Raw genomic sequence first — 21,388 nt, forward strand, 5'->3', positions numbered from 1 at the left:
TGTCACTGTTTCTTCAACAGGTTTCAGCTACAGAAGAATGTGTAGGACCCATGAGATTGTCTCAAGAGCCAATTCAGGTAAGAGTAAGACAGCCCGTTGGGTCATGTTCATATCTAATGTTTAAGAACAACTGATGAGTGCAGTTTATGGCACCAAATTTCCACCCCCATAAGTGTAATTTAGTCTCCTAGATAAACAAAATGGATTCAAAATGTACTATGAATTCTCTGTTTGTGTCCAGTTGGAATTTCTATATGCGACTTCATTTAAAACAGGGAAAAACAAATACACTGCCTATGCTACTTATACCATTTATACTGCTTATAGTTTATATCACATTAGGACTTCTTCAGATTTTATCCCAGAAAAAAATCATTCCATCTCTACTAAAGGACGAGAATACTTTTGCAGATTGATTTTTATTCATAAAGTGACTTTATCTAAAGTGTAGTTAACAGTATTTGCTGTGATAATGATTTACCTGACTAAAGTGGTTGAAGATAAATTTACCCTGTTTGCCTTTGTAGTCCAAAATTTTCTTTTGTATGTCCCCGAAATAATATCTTCTATGCATTCATTCTTGAATCGGTGCTCTAAGACATATTTGCTGTGATGTTTTCTGGATATAGTTAGCCATTTTATATTAATTTTATGCATCTTAAATACTTGTAGACACCTTGTCTGTCCTCTGTAATTTCGGTCTAGCTAAGATTTCATCTTGCCTATCAAGAACTCGAGTAATATTGTGGGCTTAGGTAGGGTTGAGTCAGGGACTGTCTGTACTCATCTTCTGGTTAGGGATTAGGACATGTGCTAACAAGATTTATCCTTATGTAACAGAGAAAGTAAGAGCTCTCGGAGGTGACTAGCTGGTTAGATTACAAAGCATTCCTTATTCCAGCAGTTCTGCTACTTTATTAGCTGCTCGTTTATTGCTTTTATTTGATTTGCTTTGGTTTGAGCTGTGCTGCTTTGACCCATCTCCAGGGGTTTTTGAGTTCAGTTCAGCTCCCACTCCAGTGTGGTGATGTGAGAGGCCTGGCATGCCACTCGTGTTCATGCTGAGCTAAAGAATCCCACTCTATCCCTTCACCCTCCTCCTTATTTACCAAACCCAAAAGCACTATAGCTGAAATCTCTGGCAGCATGCAAGCAGGTGGTGGGACCGAGGGCTTTATTAAAAAGCCTTTTTTTGACTTCATCTCATGGCCCATAAAACCCTAAAACTGCTCTTTTAGTTTTACGTCCAACCTTCTGCTGGATCCATGACCTGAGTCGCTCCTCCTCTACTTCACTCCTTCCACAGGAACAGAGAGATGAAAAGAGAGATAAAATGTTCTGCAGGAGAGAGTTATATATTGTGGGTTTTCCTTGACATTTACTATTACTGCCTGATGGCCCTGGAGAGTTTCAGATTTGCTACATACCTCCTCCATCAGCTTATCTAATGCTTCATGTGGTTTCACTTGTTACACACATAATTAATAATCTAAAGTGCATTGTAATTATATTGCGGATCCATGTAAAGAAAGGTAATTCTGTTGTTGAAAACTTTTTTTAATGCCTTTTTGTGTGTAAGCTCAACTATATAAACAACTGCAATTGCATTTGAAGCTGTTGCTCAAATAATTCATGTGTTCATCAGCAGAATCCTTAATGGAAGGAAGTTTTATCATTGGTTTACTAAAAATAAGAGCTTGTTAAATGTAAAAGCAATGTTTCTGTGTCTAATTAATCCTTGACAATTTTATATGTAAGTTAAAGGCATCACACCTTTGATTTACATCTAGTTTATTGTGATATAATATGTTGAAAAACAACTTACTCATACAGACTTTGTGTCCTCTAACTTAGACATAGATTTACTTGGTTATTTATTTATCTGAAGTCCTCAGACATTTATTTATTTATTGCAATTCTTTTCTTTTTAAAAGATTTTCCATGTGGATATTCAAAATATGATAAAATCCAGTTAAAATTGATGGCCATTAATCAAATCCTACCACAACCCTAACACTAGTTAGGTAAGCGGTGTTAGGATTTTGTGCTTCTTATTTTTTGTTTTTCTTTAATTTATTGATTAATTTTTAAAAGATGCTTATCGGAGCACATAAAATTGTACAATGCAAAATGTAATGAGTTTGTTTTAAACTGTTTAAACTGCAGTAGTGCAATTATCATCATTAAGTCATCTTAAAATGGGACTTTAAAGTCATTTGTATAGCAGAGCTAAAATATGCCAAAGTTAAAAAAAAAAAAAAAGGTTTAGACTGGAATGCTGACTGAAAGGTAATTTTTAATGAATTCATTACTTTATACTTATATTTAAAAAGCATGAAATCAGTGTTTCATTAACAGCCTGACCTAAACACTGTCTACAATTTTCAAACTAATTCTGGGATGTGTGTGTAGGATATGCTAAGCTGGGAGGTACTCCAAAATATACACGATAAACTACGCAGGTTATAGTTTTGACATCATTCATATGAAGGAAAAAACTTTTTTAACTAACTTTCCCAACTCCCCAGATATAGTGAGGAAAGTTGCTTTTGTTATAGTCTTACGTGAGAGTCATCTTACACTCGTGTGCTCTCTTTTTATCCCAGTAATATCTAGCTCAGTCAAAACTGTTGTTAACCCCTATTTGAGCTGCTGTTCTGTCTTGTAATTACCTTGGATCTCAATAGGCGTGCACATGTGGAGTTTCTTTTGAGCCACACCTGGCTATTCTAATTTTTATCCCACATTTAAATACTGTATCACTGCACACTACAGTTTCCCTGTTCTGCAGTTTTTTATCACTTCATTTTCTAATCTTTGGGGCAGTTTCCATCATATTCATCCAAATTCTACAGAGCTTATGACCTTGTAGTGTCTTGCAACTTCCCCCATTGAGCAAAGCATTGCCAGCAAAGACTTAACCTGCTTGAGAACATGATAAAAAACCTCCCCTACTTTCTCCATAGCCATTGGCTAAAATCCAGACTTTATAAAAATGCACATCCTGCAGTGCGTGCTTTTGCATACAAGAGTCGGGACAGGGGAACAAGGGATGATAATGCTGTGCAATTCCAAAAAAGTTGATTGTTAAAATAAAAAAATTCAGCTGGAAAGCTGAAAGAAAAGATTTCATTGGTCAGCCTTTGACCTGATATACAGTTAAATGGCTCAAAGGTAGTTATCCCAGTGACACATCTGTTTGGAAGTCTCCCAGTGTTAAATGGCATCTGACTTGGGTGCAAACATGGCAGATTAACCTCTGAACTCTGAAAACAGCAGCAGTCCAGGAGGATAAGCCTCTGTGCTAGCTGAACAGTGTTTTCATGTAAACTATGAAGGCTGTGACTAACTGTGTCATTTGGGTGGCTTGATAGGTTTAAAAACTTAAATTGTATTTTAAGGGTATTGTAACCAATTAATTGCATAAACACACATCCATTTGCCTACCATTAACAGTGAGTTGCATTTAGAGAGGCGTCTAGCTCTGACAGATATGATGTTGGTGTGATGGAGTGCAGCCATGTGTTTAAATATGTTTGACTGTGTGTATATTAGATGGTGGTATTAAGACCAACGGCACCTCCTATCAGGCTTGTCATTGGTGACATATTTGGGTGGCAGGTCAGAGATGTGTGCGGTCTGTGTTGTCCCAGGGTACGCTAGGTACTGTGTGTGTGGAATTTCACATGTTAGCACCATGGTTACACAAGCCAGCACAGGATCAAAGACTGTAGATCTTTCACAGGCACTCACAAATGGGAGCCCATTTTCTCCTCCTGTCCTCTCCTTCTGACATCGTCTTTTGGCAGTCTCACCTCTTCTTTTTCATTTTCTATTGTTTCTGTCGCCACCTGTGAAGGAACACTCTGAAATGCTCTCTGCCTGATTTTACTGTGGAGAATCATGACTTGGACTCCCTTCTGCTTATTTCACCCACTCACTCATTAGCTTTCCCCTCTCTCTGCTGTGCTTCCATGCACTCTATCTGTCACTCTATCCTTTGTTGTCCTTAGAGGGAGTCAGGAGGTGATGCTGCTGCGAGGCAGAGCTGAGTACTGTTGATTCTGGCTGCAATCCAGCTGCCTGCGTGTATATGTTGTGTTTCCTCACCACTGTACCAAAGGTGGTTGGTGTGTTCATGGTCAAAACACAGTGTGGGATCTAAAACATGTCCTCACTCTGCAGGTTTCATGTCTGTCATGATTCTGCGCTGCTCAGTTTCAGTCAAAGCAGTAATTCACCTCTTGGAGAAGGCATTACCATGACGTTTACATGATGGCGGTTATTCAGCTATTCATTTCATCCATTTTAAATTTCCCCAGACAGAATCGGGGGGGACAGGCAGGTGGAGACTCTCCTAGCATGCTTTTAACAAAAGATAGAGAGGCACCATGCACAGTTTTCCAGCTTATCTAAGGAAAGTCAAGCACACGGATGAGCACACACAATTTCCAATATTTCTCCCAAGCTGCATGCGTGTCTTGGGACTCTGGGAGGAAATCCACAAATCGCCAGAGAGAAAATTAAAACTCAACCCAGAAAAAGCAACAGAGCTGAGACTGAAAATCAAGACTGATGACACAGTTGACCATTTTCCCGCTGTTTATTTTTCTCAGTTTTTGATTTTACTCATATCGCTATACTAACAAAACAAATAACGGAGGTGGTAATACTATATTTTACTTTACCCAGTTATGCAAGCTTTACAAATGAAGTTGGGTTTTTTAGCTTTTCGTTACATCCAGATAAACTTCCTGTTTTGTCAAGCCTACATGAACACAAAGGGAACATTATGTGCTAATTTCAAAATGAAAGCCATCACTAGAGACAAATGACCAATACATTCTTATATATTACTTTCTCAGAAATGTTAAAATTCGATCTCTGTGCATCTATGAATATACTCCTTAGGGCTCATTATTAGACCTCAAGGGAACAACCATTTCAGGGGCCAAACAGATAGATGTTCCCAAGCAAAGTCTCTCTAGGATCTTTGTTCTTCCTGTACCGAGAGGCTGTTTTTCTGATTTCCTGTTACGGTCCAAAAACATGCATGTTAGGGTAATTGGTGGTTCTAAAATTAGATGTACATGTGGATGTGAAAAAGGAAGCCTCCATGTGTTCGTCCTGTGATGAACTGCTGACCTCTGTGGACTGTATCGTACATTTTGTTCCATGTCGCCTGTAAAAGGCTCCTGAGATAGACCCCAAGATTAAGATACAAAATTGACACCAGAGGTCCAAGACCAGTCCCTGCAGTGTGCAAACCACCAGATTATAAATACCCTGAAAGAGGGTACAGTGGTAGGACTTAAGAGGTTACTGCCCCCATGACATGCCATCACTAAGGCTATCCCTAAAGGTACAATAACACACTTATTTTATGAGTAATGCATGTTAAAGGTAATAAATTGTTTCTGTTTTTTAGCCGTTTCTCTATGTACTGTCATGTTTTGTAGCCTTATAATATAATGATAATAATATATAGATTGTTCTTAGCAAAAGACAAGAAACAACCAGGCTGGGTTTCATAAAATTTGTTGACATTTTAAGCACAGGCAAAGGAAGGAGCTGTTTTTGGTTCCAGTAAGAATAACATTAGGCAGCGATCCTGATGCAAGCAGTATTTCATGCTTTTTGGTTTCTTCATTAGGGTGGGGCCTCTCTGTTTGCCATTTGCATGTTCTACATGTTTCTTCCCACAGTCCAAAGATATGCATGGTAGATTAAGTGGTGATTTGGATTTAAAACTGTGGATTTGAGCGTAATAATTTTGCATTACGTCAACATAAGGCTGTTTAATTTTTCTTTCATGCAGCCAGTTACTTACTTACTCCATAAACAGTGCATTATGTTAATCTGCAAAAAAGGGAAGAGTGGATATAATTTAAGCCAGAATTTGTACCTGTTGCTATTCACTGATACATGTCAGTAGCCTCATTTGTCCTGTAACCTTGTGAAAAATGTAACCGACACATAAAATGTTCTTGGTCTGCTGTTCTGAATAGTGTGCTGTCTGAGTAGTAGACAAAGTGAAATATCTATTTTATAATTATCCCAGCAATAGAAGTACTCTGTTACCCCCATGTCCATTTCCTTGTCTCTCTCCAGGTCTTGCTCGTGTTTGCAAAGGAGGACAGCCAAAGTGATGCCTTCTGGTGGGCCTGTGACCGCGCTGGTTTCAGGTGCAACATTGCACGGACGCCTGAGTCTGCTGTTGAATGTTTCCTAGACAAGCACCATGAGATAATAATCATTGATGGACGTCACTCACGCTATTTTGAGCCTGAAGCTGTTTGCCGGTGAGTGAAGTCTTTGTGACCAGAGTCACTGGTTCTATATTTTCTGTAATTTCTCTATTTTCACTTCAGTGAATGTTTTGAGAGTATTTCCTCCCAGCAGCTGGGATAAGACATGTTAGGAAGTAATTTGGTGTTGTATTACATATTTAAGAGAATATTGATACTTCTTTAATGTTTGGAAACCATCTCCTTAAACTGAAAAAGAAAAAAAATACTAGCAAAGAAATGATTTAACCAAATCCACATCTTTTTGCACGTAATCATGTGCAATATATAGATCAAACTACATCAGTCGAAAGTTATAGCAAGGAGCAGTGAGTACTGAAGCTCCTATAGCTTTGGGACTGGTTGGTGCCATCTGGTGTTCACTGAAAGCAACACAGAAGTCTACAACTTGAAACCTGATGCTCCAAGTTATATTTACAGATTTCTTTATTCAGTTTTTCTCCAAAAGGAAGTACAAGATATTTAACTTCCCAAGTTATAGGAAGCCATAGTTGAGCAGGCACTAAAGTGAGTCTGCACTTTGCTGACATGAAATCAGTCAGGTTTTTTGCCCATTTGTCCAAAGTGGCCGTGGCAGTGCTGGCAGCTTTTCAAAAATATATGCGCCTGCGAAATGATCCCGTTCACTCCCAGTCCTGTGCCAGATGTTAAATCCTTACTGCTCATAGAGTTGTGTGCATTTGTTTATTCATTTACTTATTTATTTACTGAGAACGACCTGTTCTGGATACATTTCTACAATTTTCTTCTTGTAAATAACATGACTTTCAAGTTTTCAAGTCAGCTTATTCTTTGTTTTAATAAATAAATCGAAGCTGGATGTTCCTTAGATTTTTTGGCATCTTTTTAAAGAAAAACTTTATTCCATATTATTTTTAGCCAAGACAAGTGACTACTACTTATGTGTTTGATTTAGTTTTCCTGCAGACCTTTTAGTTATTGGCCTATAGTAAAAAGCTGTGCCCGTATATTTTCTTGTGATTTATTTTAAGTGCTTCATTATTTCCTCAAGTAAAGGAACAGATCCATTTATCTCCCCTGTCTCCAGAATACCACAGTTTGGCAACTCCTCCCTGTTTCCTCCTTCGCTCCTTTCCTCAATGTTTTTTTTTTTTTTTTGCCTTTTCCACCTCCCGTCCTTATCCACCATGAGGATCTCTTCCATAATCCATTCCTTCTGTTCCTGCTTTCATTCTCTAACACTGCATACTCATTCCTCCTCCACCTCTTGGCCCCTTTCCCTTACGCTTTGCCAGTGGCCTGGCTTTGTGGCCAATCCTCTGAGGTACATGTTTGGTTTGGTGTTTCTGTGTAAAGCGCAGAAATGTTCTGTCCTCCTTTTGAGGCAATGACATCAACCCCCAAATCTGTCCACATGTTTGTCCTGTACATGAGTCCAAGCCACTTCTCCTGAACTCCTGCTGACTTTGTATCTGTATTTGTGTTATTTTCAGGATGATCCGTGCCACAAAGCCCTCTGAAAACACAGTTATTCTAGCTGTTGTGCCACAAAAGTAAGTCTGAGTTAATCTTTTTTGTAAATTTTTATATTTTGTGTTAATAATTAATTAGAAAGTTATTCACATAAGACTTTAAGGTCTTTAAGGCTCAACTTCAAAACAAACTTCAGATGTTTACAGTATCCCATTAGTATGGATGGCTATGCCTTTGAATGGGGTAGTCTTTCAAAGGCATTTTATCTTACTATGTTGGGTTCATGTACAGCATTACACGTTTTTTAACCATATTAAGCAACCATGAACTCTATCAGGTTCATTTTTTTTACTAGACTTTTAATTTGAAAATCAGCACATCAACTGATTATTCCAACACTTCTCAAAAAAAAGTTATTCCTCAAAATAGTTTCATATATTTTTATATAATTCTCTTAAAATCTGCAAGGTCAACAGCAACCTGTCTACGGTTATGGTTGGATGGTGGATTTTATTTTAGTCACATGGTAAACAGTTTCAGTTGCAAGATGATGTTATAATTTAGTATTACTTTTTGATTTTTAGATTGTTTGTTCAAAATAGAAGAAATGTCTATTAAAAAGGATGGGTATCAACCAAACGCAAGAACATGATTTTTTTTTTTCAATAATATGACTTTGCTGTTGAAAATCTTCTTGTCTCCTCACCTTTAACCCAGTCACGGCAGATGGCTCCGCCCTCTGAGCCTGGTTCAGCCTGAGGCTTCTTCCTGTTAAAAGGGAGTTTTTCTTTACCACTGTCGCCAAGTGCTTGCTCATAGGGGGTTGTCAGATTTTGGGGATTTTCTCTATATTATTGTAGAGTCTTTACCTTACATTGCAAACTCCATTGAACCAATTGTTGTTTTCAGTTGGTTCATTTTGGATGCAATCACTCATATTAAAAAAAAGTTGACTGACTTTTGAGAGTTTAAACTGCAGAGTTTTCCATTCATTGTTTGAGCAGACCACTCCAAGCATGATTTTGAAAAATGATTGTGGTTGCAGATGGTAATCATTCTTTTCTGTCACTGTATAGACCGTCTGACCAAGAAGAGCCATCTGTTCTTCCTCTCCTCTGCGCTGGATTTAGCAGAGTACGTCCAACAACTCTTGCCTGTGCTTGTGACTTTGTTTATATCAGATGCAGCCCTCAATGTGTTATGCTTGTTTCTCCTTGAGGCGTTTCATTGATCATCTAAAGATTTTAAACACTTAAACAGCAGCGTGTTGCCAGTTTTGAAAGAGGCACTTATTGTCCATGTTTTTTAATGGTGTGAAAATGACATTGGAGGTTTCAATATGATTTGCTACTGACTCATTCAATCTTTCCACCCCTTTTCTCTCCTTCAAATGTCACTTAACCTTGTTTGGCCTCCAGAGGTTTGTGGAGAACAACAGTGTGTCAGCATGCTATAATGAGCTCATACAGATGGAGCATGGAGAGGTGCGCTGCCAGTTCAAACTCAGGTACAAGTGAAGGGCAAAGACACTTAGATCATATCATGCAATTATGTGAACATGCACAGACATATACTGTGTAAGTGTTCTTTGGTACTGAGTTTCCTCATTCTTAGTCTGGTGGCTTTATTCATCCACAGGGCTTGTAATTCCATCTTTACTGCCTTGGAGCACTGCCAAGAAGCTGTGGAGATCACCAGTGAGGACCACATAATACAGGTAAACATATTACACACCTTCCAACGCAGCAAAAGCGTTTCTTTAAATCACAAAGCTAGTGATAGTCAGTATTTGTGTAATATCTGTGGCTCTCATCCTCAAGTAGTTAATCCAAAAAAACTGTTTATGACTTTAATGCCTTTACATATAAACTGTGTCTCTCTTAGTTTTTGTCTTGGTCGCGGCAATTGTGAAATAAATAGAAACACAACAAAGCATCACATTTACAGATTTTACACACATTAACAACAATGTGCTACATAAAAAAGTCGAAGTCGAGTCACCACAAAACAACATGTACCTCCTTATAGACAGATTATCCTTTCCCCCTCTGTATGGGGAAGAGGTGATCAGGGAAATTTAGACATAAGAGGACAAGAAAAACACAACTTTTTATTTTACTCTAACAGTTTTGTGGTTATTTCACAGTACGTGAATCCAGCATTTGAACGGATGATGGGCTATCACAAAGGGGAATTGATTGGGAAAGAACTGACTGAACTTCCCAAGAGTGACAAGAACAGAGCTGATCTGCTGGACACCATCAACAACTGTATCAAAAAAGGAAAGGTCAGTCCTGTACCCATTCATCTCCATCCAACCTATGAGATCTGACAGCATTTCATACCCTGACTGGCCTGTCGTCTCTGAAGGAATGGCAGGGCATTTATTATGCCAGAAAGAAATCAGGGGACAGTATACAACAGCATGTGAGGATAACACCAGTCATCGGCCAAGGAGGGTAAGCCAAGTTAAACAAGCAAACGTTGTTAGTGTACAGCTCCTAGAAAGAAATCTCTGATTCCTGTCCTCTTCCCAAAGGAAAATTCGACATTTTGTAGCCATCAAGAGACCGCATATTGACAACAACAATCAGGTAGGTGAAATGATCATCTGATCATTTACTCTGAAAAGTTTCCTTCCACCCAAGGCAGGGACAATCATTTCCATCTGTTTGTCACTAACACTGCAAAAAAGAAATACCAAACTGAATTTTAGTATGGGTGAGGCACGGCTAATTCTTTAATAATACTGTACTTAGTGGAGAAGCTAATTGTACAAATCTTGGCAAAGGAGAGGTCATTATACAAGGAGTGAAACAGGAGCTTCGGCAATAACAACTAGAAGTTAAAGGTTTTAATCAAATATTTACTCATTCAGGTACTTAAGGATTCTAATGTTGGACTCTCTTTCTTTGATTACTTAGGGTTTTGGTTGGATTTTGCTATAGCCACATCTTTAAATGATTCAGTTCTAATATATTTATGTAGTGCCAAATCACAATAACAACCACCTATGAGCAAGCAATTGGCAACAGTGGGAAGAAAAACTCGCTTGTAACAGGAAGAAACCTCCCAACAGAACCAGACTCAGAAAGGGGCAGCTATCTGCCGCAACCAAGTTGGGGTTGAGGAGACAAGAACAATTTCAACGACAAAGTCATATTGTTGAAAAAAAAAATCATATTCTTGTGTTTGGTTATTACCCATCCCTAAATGACATTCAGCTCCTACATGCAGGTGCTTGTAGTTAAAAAAAGAAGAAGGAGAAGAAGAAAACAGGCAGCTACAAAATATTATTTGTGTTGTGGAGCTTAAACAAATGTCAAACTATCAGCAGCGCTAATGCTGCAGTGCTTTTTGGCCCAATCAAGTCTGGTGATGAAATATACCACTGAGTCCAAACTGCACTTAGTCACTGATTGCAAACTCTGCTGGCAGTTACATCTATATAAATGCTTCAAATGATCTGTAGGCTAAAGTGTCAGATTTACTTCAATACCTCAACAAAACATGTGGGCTCACAGGCTTCCAGCACTATTGAGCACCATGCACAGCTACTCTGAAGCAGGTGCCGCTACACTCAGCTGGGTTCCTAGCCAATAACGTCATACTATGCTAAGCTACAACTAAGCACCAGGATCTCCCACTAAGGCCTAAGGAAGGCGAGCAGCCAGGCACCAAGGCTATTTATACCCTGGGCAAAGCTGCACAGGCACTAGGTTTAGCTCATTGCTCTCTTTCATTGTGTGTGCATAAGGTGAGTCAGCCACTGACATTTGACTGCCAAAGCCAAATGGCAGTCATTCCTGCTTGTCGGGGCTGGGAATCCTTAGGCATGGCAGCGACTGATCCGATTCTAGTCATCCCCCACAACCTAAAATGTGCAGTGTCAAACTGGATGGTATTATCACAGTGTCATTTCTAGATTTTATTCATTTTTTACCACAAATTACCATAGGGAATTGATGCAAAGAAGCAACAAAGGTTTAGCATTTGATGGCTCTCTAGAACTAAATCATGACCCGAGGCATGTCGTACATCTTCACAGAGATTATCTATTTGACAACCCAAGGCCACGAAGGCCATTTCAAGATACCATTTATGTGACATTGGATCCTCGCTTAAGATCTTTTCCTCTGGGCACTTAAAGCCCCACATTACTCCTCATCTTTTCCCACCCAGATGTTTGGCTGTAGACCATGGTTTCCGTTTCATTGTGTTGTTTAGTTAGCACTCCAGACTTACAGCAGGTTTTGGGTCAGTTTTGTTTGTCTTTCCCCTCATTATAATCTCAACTATTACAAGCTTTAGCCAAGCCAATTTAAAAGATGTTTAGATGTCTGCTTGTGCTTTGCAGCCCAAGAAGAACATTAAATTGTAGCCAGTTAAATCTGGAAACTTTGCATGTCATTAGACATGTTTACATTGTCCTAATCCTATTTACTCAGTATGAGACACACTCAATGCCTAATAGCAACTTTAAGCAAAGGGGGTATAAAGAAAGACCAACTAGCCAATTCTATGAGATTGAAATGGATTTTAAAAATGACATGTAGCTGAAGTGTTCAAGGGATAGCTTTCCTTGCTCCATAGCGAAATTACACTTTCCTAAATATGTAAAATGATTTACAGTTATAGACAGTGTTTGTATACATGCATAAATGATTGCATAAACATGCAGGTTGCGCTGTCAGCAAGTTGCATAGGTGCAGTGAGTCACTGGGTAAGGAAAATCTTCTTAACCTGATTAGAGGCTCTACCCATCCGAAGAACCTGAGTGTGACTAACAGGATGTACCATGCAAATTGTTACCTATATAAATATGCTGTATTAAATGTATGCATGCAAACACACATATATATTGAGAGAGAGGCAGACACAGCAAACAAGTTTAAAATACACAAAAGCTCATAGCCATGAGTTCTGCCTTTCCAAACATTTGTGAAAGAATGGGTCATTCTAAAAGGTTCACTGAATCACGTGTAGTAGTTACTGGAATAGAATGTGACAATGGTACTGGGTCAGTTCATGAAATTCCTTCCTTCCTAGATATTCCATAATCAACCTTAAGAGACATTATTGCAAAGTGGAAACATTTGGGAACCACAGCACCTGAGCCACAAAGTAGCAGGCCATGTAAAGTTGCTGAGTGCAAAGAAGTGCACAGCGCAAAAAAAAGTTTCCATCGCTGTGCAGACTTCAGACTCTTTTAACATCAGCATGAAAACTGTGTACCAAGAGCTTCAGGGCATGAGCAGGGAACTGCCATACGTGACCTTAGCACAAAAAAGAAAATAACAGAATAAGCTGTTTAGCATTGGCAGAGGACATTTTGCAAGTTCTTAATGGGCACAATCCACGTAATCAACTCTGTTTCTCAACCCACAGATGTATTTTACTTACAAGGAAATAAACCGGTTTTCCAATGGAAATAAAATTTATTCCCAAGAAGCACTCTTACAATAAAGAAATAATCCACCAAACACAAATTTCTTAACTTTTTAAAAAATAAATGAATCTATTAGGGATGCAATGATACCAATCTTCTCAAACCGATACGATATCGATACTTGGATCTGAGTATTTGCCAATACAGAGTACAAAAACCGATACTTCTACCACACACACACACACACACACAAATGCAATGAATTGGAAGACAGGTTTTATTTTATTCTCTGCCGATAAAAAATAATATCTTAATAAAAATTACCACAAAAAAAAAAAACGAAAGTATTTGGCATTGACGAACAAACTCCCCATCTGCCCGTGGATCATCAGTCCACTGTGCCGTTAAACCAAGGACTGACATCGCGCACACACTGCTTGTCTTTACCTCTTTAGAAAGTTTTGGCACCATTATCTCCCTGATGTGTGGGCGGCTGGGAATTTCATATCGCAGCTCGAGTATGCTGAGAAGAATCCCATGTTTTCCACGACCGGCATTGGCTGGTCATCCAGAGCGATAAAATGAGTCAGAGCCTCTGTTATTTTAACTGCCCGTGGATTTTCTTTTGACATTTTTCATCGCTTTTCCAAAACCTGAGTTAAAGTTGGCTGTTCCGGTCCACACTGCTGACATTTTGTTTAGCCTAGCTACAGCAGCCTCCAGTTTCTCTTTTTTTATCTGGAGCTGCCAGTCTCACTCGCCTAACCCTGTGCCTGTTTAGCGCGGGATGTCATGGTATCGGTTAACTTTTACGAGTATGAGTACACACACATTTTACAGTATCGGCCCCATACCCGATACCAGTATCGGTGCATCCCTAGAATCTATGATTTAGTGCATTGAAATGTATGTTACCATTAGCTTGACTCATAAGAATTGCATAAATATCACTATATAAAGAATCAAACGCAATTAGCATACTGCTAGTGTCACTGTGCATGAGCCTATAGTGTGTGTTAACATGCTAAGTAGTTACTAGTTTTTAGTCTTTGAAATAAGAAGTGCTATGTCACTGATACAGAGACAGGGTGGGTTTATATTTATTAAGATCTTGTCCTGCTGACATACATTTTATGATATGCCATTTTTATATACTACATAAATCCATTCTGATCAAACACATTGGTAACACACTGGATCACTTTGCAGGCTATCCACTTTTCTTACTTAACGACTTTAATACTGTATTCATAGTCATACTGAATTCTCCAGTCATACATAGGTTGTATTCAAAATGCTCTGTTATAGTAATACAAACCTGTATATTCCTTGCGGTTCTTTTGCCTAAATCAATAATTTTTATAGACTGCTATATCTTAAAAATGATACAGAAAGCTTAAATAAGATTGGAACAAATTCTTAAAAATATAAAGAATGTTAAAATAAATCCAGCATTTTGCTTTAGCCCCAAATGCGTCTGATTATATCCATCACAGTAAATGCATATCCACAGTGCACACCTAGATTTTAATCATCTCTTTTTCTCTGTCTACCAGCTCCACAAGTTCAACAAGGAGGAGAGATACAGCGGGGAACATTCTCACTCAGGTATCTTACAACATTTTTTTTTCTTTTACAGTTCCTTTATCTCTTAATTGCAGAGGTTCCATTTGGAGAAGGTAAATTATAGAGTTCTAAAACAGGGTTGATCGACAATGGTCTGACAATGAGAAAATAGGATGGATCATCTCAAACTGGTTTCTTGAATATGACAGCAGGCTGTACTCAAATGCATAAGGCATTGTAACCTTGGTTCTCTGAGTGAGAGACTATCACGTATTCCGAGTGGAGAGATAGTCTCGATATGATAGAGAACTCCCGTTTCACCGTATCCCGTATCAAAGGTATTTTATAACCAACCGTTTTACATCATGGATGTGTAGCCAACAAACATAAAGCAAATGCATGTGGAGCAGAATTTTTGAGGACTATTTTCTGCACCTTGTCGAATCTTTGTCACAAAGAATTAAAGCAGTTCTGAAGGAAAAAGGGGATCCAACCCAGTACTAGTAAAGTGTATCTAGTAAAGTGGCTGTTATGTGTATTAAATTAAATTAAATCAAGCAGCTAAAGCAAAAGTATTATCTATGCAGCATATATAAATGAGACTGTTGGTTTAATAATTTTTGGTTCATTTATGTGTATTTCATTTTAATGTTGCACATGTAGATAATTTAAAGTACTTATTAACTGCTGGGTAACCTTATTTCCAGTATTTAAGACTGCAGACTGTTAAGTAGCTTTAGCTTTAAAATAAATGTGATGGAGTATAAAGTAAAACACTGTAAATGCAATGGAGTTGAAGCAAAATGCTGGATAACAGTAAACTTTAAACAAGCTACAAGTACATTAAAACTGTACTCGAGCTAAGTCCTTGAGTAAATCTACTTTGTTAAATTCCGCTGTCCTATCCATGCTCTCTTTAAATGTCAGTGGATATTGTAAGGGGGTCACCAAAGTAAACAAGTCCAGGTTTGTTATTATTCTCAAAGATGAAATTACTTGATAGTATTACATGCATTACTTCCATCTGCAGAGTGCTATTCTCTACGACACCGAGACAGAAGAAAAGATTCGATGGACGACCGATCGGTGAGCTCCCGTAGTAGTGACGGTAAGGAGATTTAAAATGCGTTTTATGTTTTTGAGCCTCTGTTTAAATTGGTACAACTCTAGTTTGCGCCACTCCAAAAGCACAACCAGACATCTAAACATATTTTCAATTGGCTTGGCTAAAGCTGATAACAGTTAAGATTATAATGAGGGGAAGATAAACAAAACAGGCCCCAATCCTGATGTACAGCAAGTGTGGAGCACTAACTAAACAACACAATGTAACAGGAGCCATGGTCTACAGCTAAATATCTGAAGAAGATGTTTGAACACAAAACAACCGTAGGAGATTGAACATAATAAAAAAAAATGTGAATAAAGCAAAGGAGATCACAAAATAGGAGTGGATAAAGAAAGAAAGAATGAAGGAATGATTGGAGAGTGAGTCAGACTGTGTTATGGTAGGTGCTTGAACTAAAGAGATCGTACAGAGAGATGTTGAGGGCTGATAACATGCATACCTCCCTCTTCAACTCACTTTGACGCAGCTGCTATTTTAAGTTATCTCAGCTGCATGCTGCTTCTCCTCTGCTCACCCTCAAAATATTTTCTCTTGCTCTTTTTTATCTCTTTCATTCATGAGCATTTTGATGAAAGCCAAAAACGTGTTATTATTGCTGATAATCCACAAGCCATAATATAATGATCACAATACCAATACCATAATGTTTTCTACATTGCAGCTCCCAGTTTACAAAATCGAAGATACTCTTCTGTGGCCAGGATTCATTCTATGACCATTGAGGCTCCAATAACAAAGGTATGCTGCTTTAAGCAGTGGAGTTAATCATTTACAGTAAAATAAACTTTAAATGTACCAAAGCAAATGCTATGTAAAAATGACCAGAAGTCACAACTTGCAGTGTGTTTTTATCCTTCGATGCCAGAGACAATATCAATATGTTTGTGGGTTGTCTGTCCAGCCCTCAGCATGTACGTTCATCCATCTGTTTGGTTTTTTTTTTTTTTCATTACAAGAAGCCACAATGACTCATCAAAGAACTTAGAAGAATTAACCTGTTAAAGGTCACTGAAGCTCCGAAAACACTTTTTTTTCTTGGTTATAACTCTTTAAAATTTCATACTCTTTTGATGACAGCATTGTACTCAAATAAAATGAAACATCCGTTTGTGAAAAAGTAAAATAGTGGCATTTTATTTCCAAAGTCAGCTTTATTGTGACTTCATAATGTTTTTCACTGTTTTGGCTGTTGTCCAAGTAACTCAGGAACAAACTGGAAGTGTTTGGACACATTTATAATATCTAACATATCAAGCATTTGGTAGCTTGAGGGACCACCTTCCACAGCAATAACATGAAGTGCTAACTGCTAACTGGCTACTCTTTTCCCTCATTCCCAGGTAATAAACATCATCAATGCAGCTCAGGAGAGCAGTCCAGTAACGGTAGCCGAAGCTCTGGACCGTGTGTTGGAGATCCTGAGGACCACTGAGCTCTACTCCCCTCAGCTTGCCTCCAAAGAAGATGACCCACACACAAGCGACCTGGTTGGCGGGCTTATGAGTGTAAGAATTAGTTAGTATACGTACTTAAACATTGGTTCGTAAGTTGAGATGCCTGAGACACTTTATAAGGAGACATAAGAAACAGGCTGTTTTTAATCACAGTGTAAAACTGTTACCTCATGCATATAAAATATAAAAAGGCATTTTCATTCAGCCGTGAAATGTTTGCCTTCAGCAATCACGCTTGTGTTTTTGTACTGCCAACAGTTTTTATTTAATTTGAATTTGTTGAATAAGCCCAACTATGAGGTGAGTCACTGCACGCATACATTTCTGTTTTGAAAGCAGGTTTTAGGTTCCAGCAGCAATATTATAGACCGCTGATGCAGTCTATCAGTCAAATTGTTTAATGTATGATTTTTCTCCGCAGTATAGATCTGCTGTGTTTTCTAGTAACTACCAAAAGTACATCAATTCAGTGACAATGTGATGGTAAAGGAGATACCAGCTCTACTTTTCTCTTCCTATTGTTATGGTTCAGGCTCATCTTGTATTTATCTCTCCAAAGAAGTTTTTTCAAAACAGGCTCTTTTTGACAAAGTCTTATCTGGCCTTCTTGTTCTTGAAAGTAACCTGTGGTTTGCACCTTGTTGTAAACACTGTATGTCCATTTATGAAGGCGTCTCTTGATTAAAGACTTTGAGTCTTGACAAAAGTCTTCTTGTCAAGAGGTTTTTCTTAACCAAGAAAATAATTCTTTAATTATCCCCTTTAGTTGTCTTTTAGTGTTGCTGTGCATTCATTCTTTTAAAAAATATACCAGATTGTTGATTTGGCCACATCAAAAATTCTTACTATCTCTCTGATGGGTTTATTTTAGCTATGGCCTCCTTCACTTGCATCCATATCTCTGTGGACCTTATTGTTAAGAGTTCCAGTACAAAGACACCAAATGCAAGTTCAACACTCAAAATCAGCTTCAGAAAGCGCCTTTCGGAAGATGGGGTACCGTATATAAAAATATCTAAACTAAACAGTTAATGCAGTACTTTTAAACTCCATTGGTTAAAGCGCTGCACTGAATTACATTAATTGAAACACACTTTTAATGGTATACAGAGGCACAACTACAAAAGAAACTCTGCAAAATAAAGTTTTAAAAAGCTTTCTCTCCTTGGAAGTTTTACTTGTTTCACCATCTCTGTGGGGAGTGGCTCACTTTTGGAAGCAGACTCGAGTGGTCAGTTAGAGAACAGCAGTTTTCTAGTCTTCCATGTTGGGTTTATTTTGATGCTTAGTTAATCCAAAAACTCTCCCCAATAAATGTATCTTTCACTCCAGTTTGTTGCACTGTGTGTGCAAGTTGAAATACTGAGCAAGGCTACCACATTATTTGTTTTGGGGTTCTAATGGAATAGTCAGATGTTAAGAATAATGGGCTCACTGTCTGTCTCAAGAAACAAAATCATTTTCAAAAAATCATTTTCTTCATTTTTTTCCCCTCCAGGATGGGCTGCGCAGACTCTCTGGGAATGAATATGTTTTCTGCAAAAGTAAGTTTTAATGCACTGTAATATCAATGGCAACAAAGAAAAAGAAACAGAGAGGAATACAGTGGGTACTATTGCACACTGGTGTGTTTTCATGAGTGAATATCCACAACAAGGGGGTGAAAAATCAATATATATTGCACAATAATCCTGTGCATTATGTAAATATTTCAATGTATGTATAACCCTAACCCTGGCAACACTGGGGCAATAACTTCATAGTCGCTAGCTGTTAATGAAGCATTAGGTTAAAAACATGTGGGACTAGAGATATGTTTGGGTGTTGCCTTTTGGGTGTTGAATGCGGTCTGTTGTCTTGATGGAATCCCTTGAATAAATATTAAGTTTGAAGTTGTTGTTGGCAGGATGAAAGAGTCGCAATGTTCTTGTAACATTGTACAGTGTGTATTTTTCCATCTCAGTTTATTACATAACCCCATTATAATGACTACAGTCACAAGAGCACTTAACTGAGAGATGACCCAAAGCAAGAGTCAATTTTCTGAGAAATTGTCTAATTTGTCATTATGTTGAAAGCTGTGTCTTTGTAAGTGTAACTGCAACACCACCGGTGCTCCTTCACTTCTCTAAATAATTTTATTGCACACTGTCTTGCTACCACAGTCTTTACATTTTTAGAACAATTAGATATAGCTATTGGTATAAATATTACAGAGCCAACACAGGTACAATAGTTCTTTGGTCTTTTTATGGTCACATTTTTATGTGTGTGTGTGTGTCTGTCTATTAGACATGAGTCAGAGCCAGCTGGCTATCCCAGTCACTTTGAATGATGTTCCTCCAAACATCGCTGAGATGCTGAATGATGAGGAGTGCTGGGCGTTCAACATCCTGGAGCTGGAGGCAGCTACACACAAAAGGTACAAAGATTATATAATCCAGAGAGTCCAAACAATATCAAATTCCTTGGATTTGAAAAAGCTACGTATGCTTATTGGCTTCAATTCATTTCGTTATCCAGTAGTGATGTGTTTTGCTGCATTTTTCTTACTTTAACCTGTTCCACGCATATTCATCCAGTCCTTTGTGTGATCCCCTGCAGACCACTGACGTACCTAGGCCTGAAGATTTTCACAACTTTTGGAGTGTGTGAGTTCTTAAATTGCTCGGAGGCTACACTGCGCTCCTGGCTGCAGCTCATTGAGGCCAGCTACCACTCCTCTAACTCCTACCACAATTCCACACACGCTGCAGATGTGCTGCACGCTACAGCCTACTTCCTACGCAAAGAGAGAGTCAAGGTTAGAAGAAAAGCACACATATAAACTGAGTGAGCAGCACATGAGAACGATAAATCTAAAACAGGAGATACTAAATAATATATACACATTTAATGAATTGTATTTTTAGGTTTATTAAGGAAAATATACCAAAAATACACCCAAAAAAACATGTTATGCTAATAACAAGAAAATGTAATGATACTGTTGATAGAAGATGTTGTTTGCTGGTGCATATTATTAAAAAAACTCTAGATATGTTTGCATACCAGCATTTATTAAAAGGAACACAAGCAAAAGATCTGAATACGATTCATTGTACAATCCCAATTCCAAAAAAGCTGGGATACACATACAGATGAACTGGAATAGGACTGGGCGTCTCCATTCACGGCACCCCTTGTGTTCTAAAACCAGATGAGCAGCAGAAAATGATGGTGGATGGATGGATGGATTTATATTCGCTTTTTTATTTTATTTGCAATTGCAACTGAAAAAAGCCTCATATAGCATTGTGCAATACAGATATAGTATTCATTATATAGATTAAATTAAATCCATCCATCCATCATTTTCTGCTACTGGTTTTGGAACATGAGGGGAGCAATCTAAACAGAGATGCCAGGACCTATTCCAGCAAGTTCTGTCTCGCATCCATATATGCAGAGCAGTCCAGTACTGATGTGGCCTTTTGTTTCCACTGTTTTCTTCAGAGCAGTCTGGACCAGCTGGATGAGGTGGCAGCACTGATAGCAGCAGCAGTCCACGATGTGGACCACCCAGGCAGGACCAACTCCTTCTTGTGTAATGCAGGTAGTGAACTGGCCATACTCTACAATGACACGGCCGTTCTGGAGAGCCACCACGCAGCCCTCGCCTTCCAGCTCACTGTCCGTGACAGCAAGAGCAACATTTTCAAGAACATCGACAGGTCAGTAGAAGCAGCACACCTGTTTTTTTTTTTCTTTTTGTTTTCTTCTTAGTCACAGCTGATTTACATTAGCGTGCAGCAACAATGCAGAATGTGAATAGATGCTGATTTTATTTTACCCTTTGCATACAGGACTCAGTTCCGAACGCTGCGACAGGCCATCATAGACATGGTGCTGGCCACAGAGATGACCAGACACTTTGAGCACGTCAGCAAATTTGTGAACAGTATCAACAAGCCAATGGCTGCCATAGAGGAGACCAGCACGAGTGTAAGTGTCAGATAGCTTCAGAGACACTCAGTAAGAACAAATAATAAGGTGTATACATTTTGGAAAAATACTGAATGTAATAAACTTTTTAAAAGAAAGAATTATTAATTGTTGTAATTAATTG

At 38.4% G+C, this 21,388-nt stretch overlaps 1 protein-coding gene across 3 annotated transcripts in view; it reads left to right on the top strand.

The window, feature by feature from the left end:
• The window catches only part of pde8b (phosphodiesterase 8B), a 46,733-nt gene that overhangs the window by 15,779 nt on the left and 9,566 nt on the right, over window positions 1-21,388 (top strand). For all 3 annotated transcript variants that reach the window (XM_085166540.1, XM_085166541.1, XM_085166542.1), the window contains exons 2-19: window positions 21-77; window positions 6,112-6,302; window positions 7,763-7,822; window positions 8,819-8,876; window positions 9,161-9,249; window positions 9,381-9,459; window positions 9,889-10,029; window positions 10,113-10,201; window positions 10,282-10,336; window positions 14,688-14,739; window positions 15,728-15,805; window positions 16,488-16,564; window positions 17,167-17,331; window positions 18,779-18,824; window positions 19,573-19,702; window positions 19,885-20,083; window positions 20,776-20,993; window positions 21,126-21,264. In XM_085166540.1, the coding sequence (XP_085022666.1) occupies window positions 21-77; window positions 6,112-6,302; window positions 7,763-7,822; window positions 8,819-8,876; window positions 9,161-9,249; window positions 9,381-9,459; window positions 9,889-10,029; window positions 10,113-10,201; window positions 10,282-10,336; window positions 14,688-14,739; window positions 15,728-15,805; window positions 16,488-16,564; window positions 17,167-17,331; window positions 18,779-18,824; window positions 19,573-19,702; window positions 19,885-20,083; window positions 20,776-20,993; window positions 21,126-21,264 (1,923 nt within the window). The remainder of the gene's footprint in view (window positions 1-20; window positions 78-6,111; window positions 6,303-7,762; window positions 7,823-8,818; window positions 8,877-9,160; window positions 9,250-9,380; window positions 9,460-9,888; window positions 10,030-10,112; window positions 10,202-10,281; window positions 10,337-14,687; window positions 14,740-15,727; window positions 15,806-16,487; window positions 16,565-17,166; window positions 17,332-18,778; window positions 18,825-19,572; window positions 19,703-19,884; window positions 20,084-20,775; window positions 20,994-21,125; window positions 21,265-21,388) is intronic.

The sequence above is a fragment of the Neolamprologus multifasciatus genome, chromosome 7, assembly GCF_963576455.1.
Source record: "Neolamprologus multifasciatus chromosome 7, fNeoMul1.2, whole genome shotgun sequence".
Taxonomy (NCBI): Eukaryota; Metazoa; Chordata; class Actinopteri; order Cichliformes; family Cichlidae; genus Neolamprologus; species Neolamprologus multifasciatus.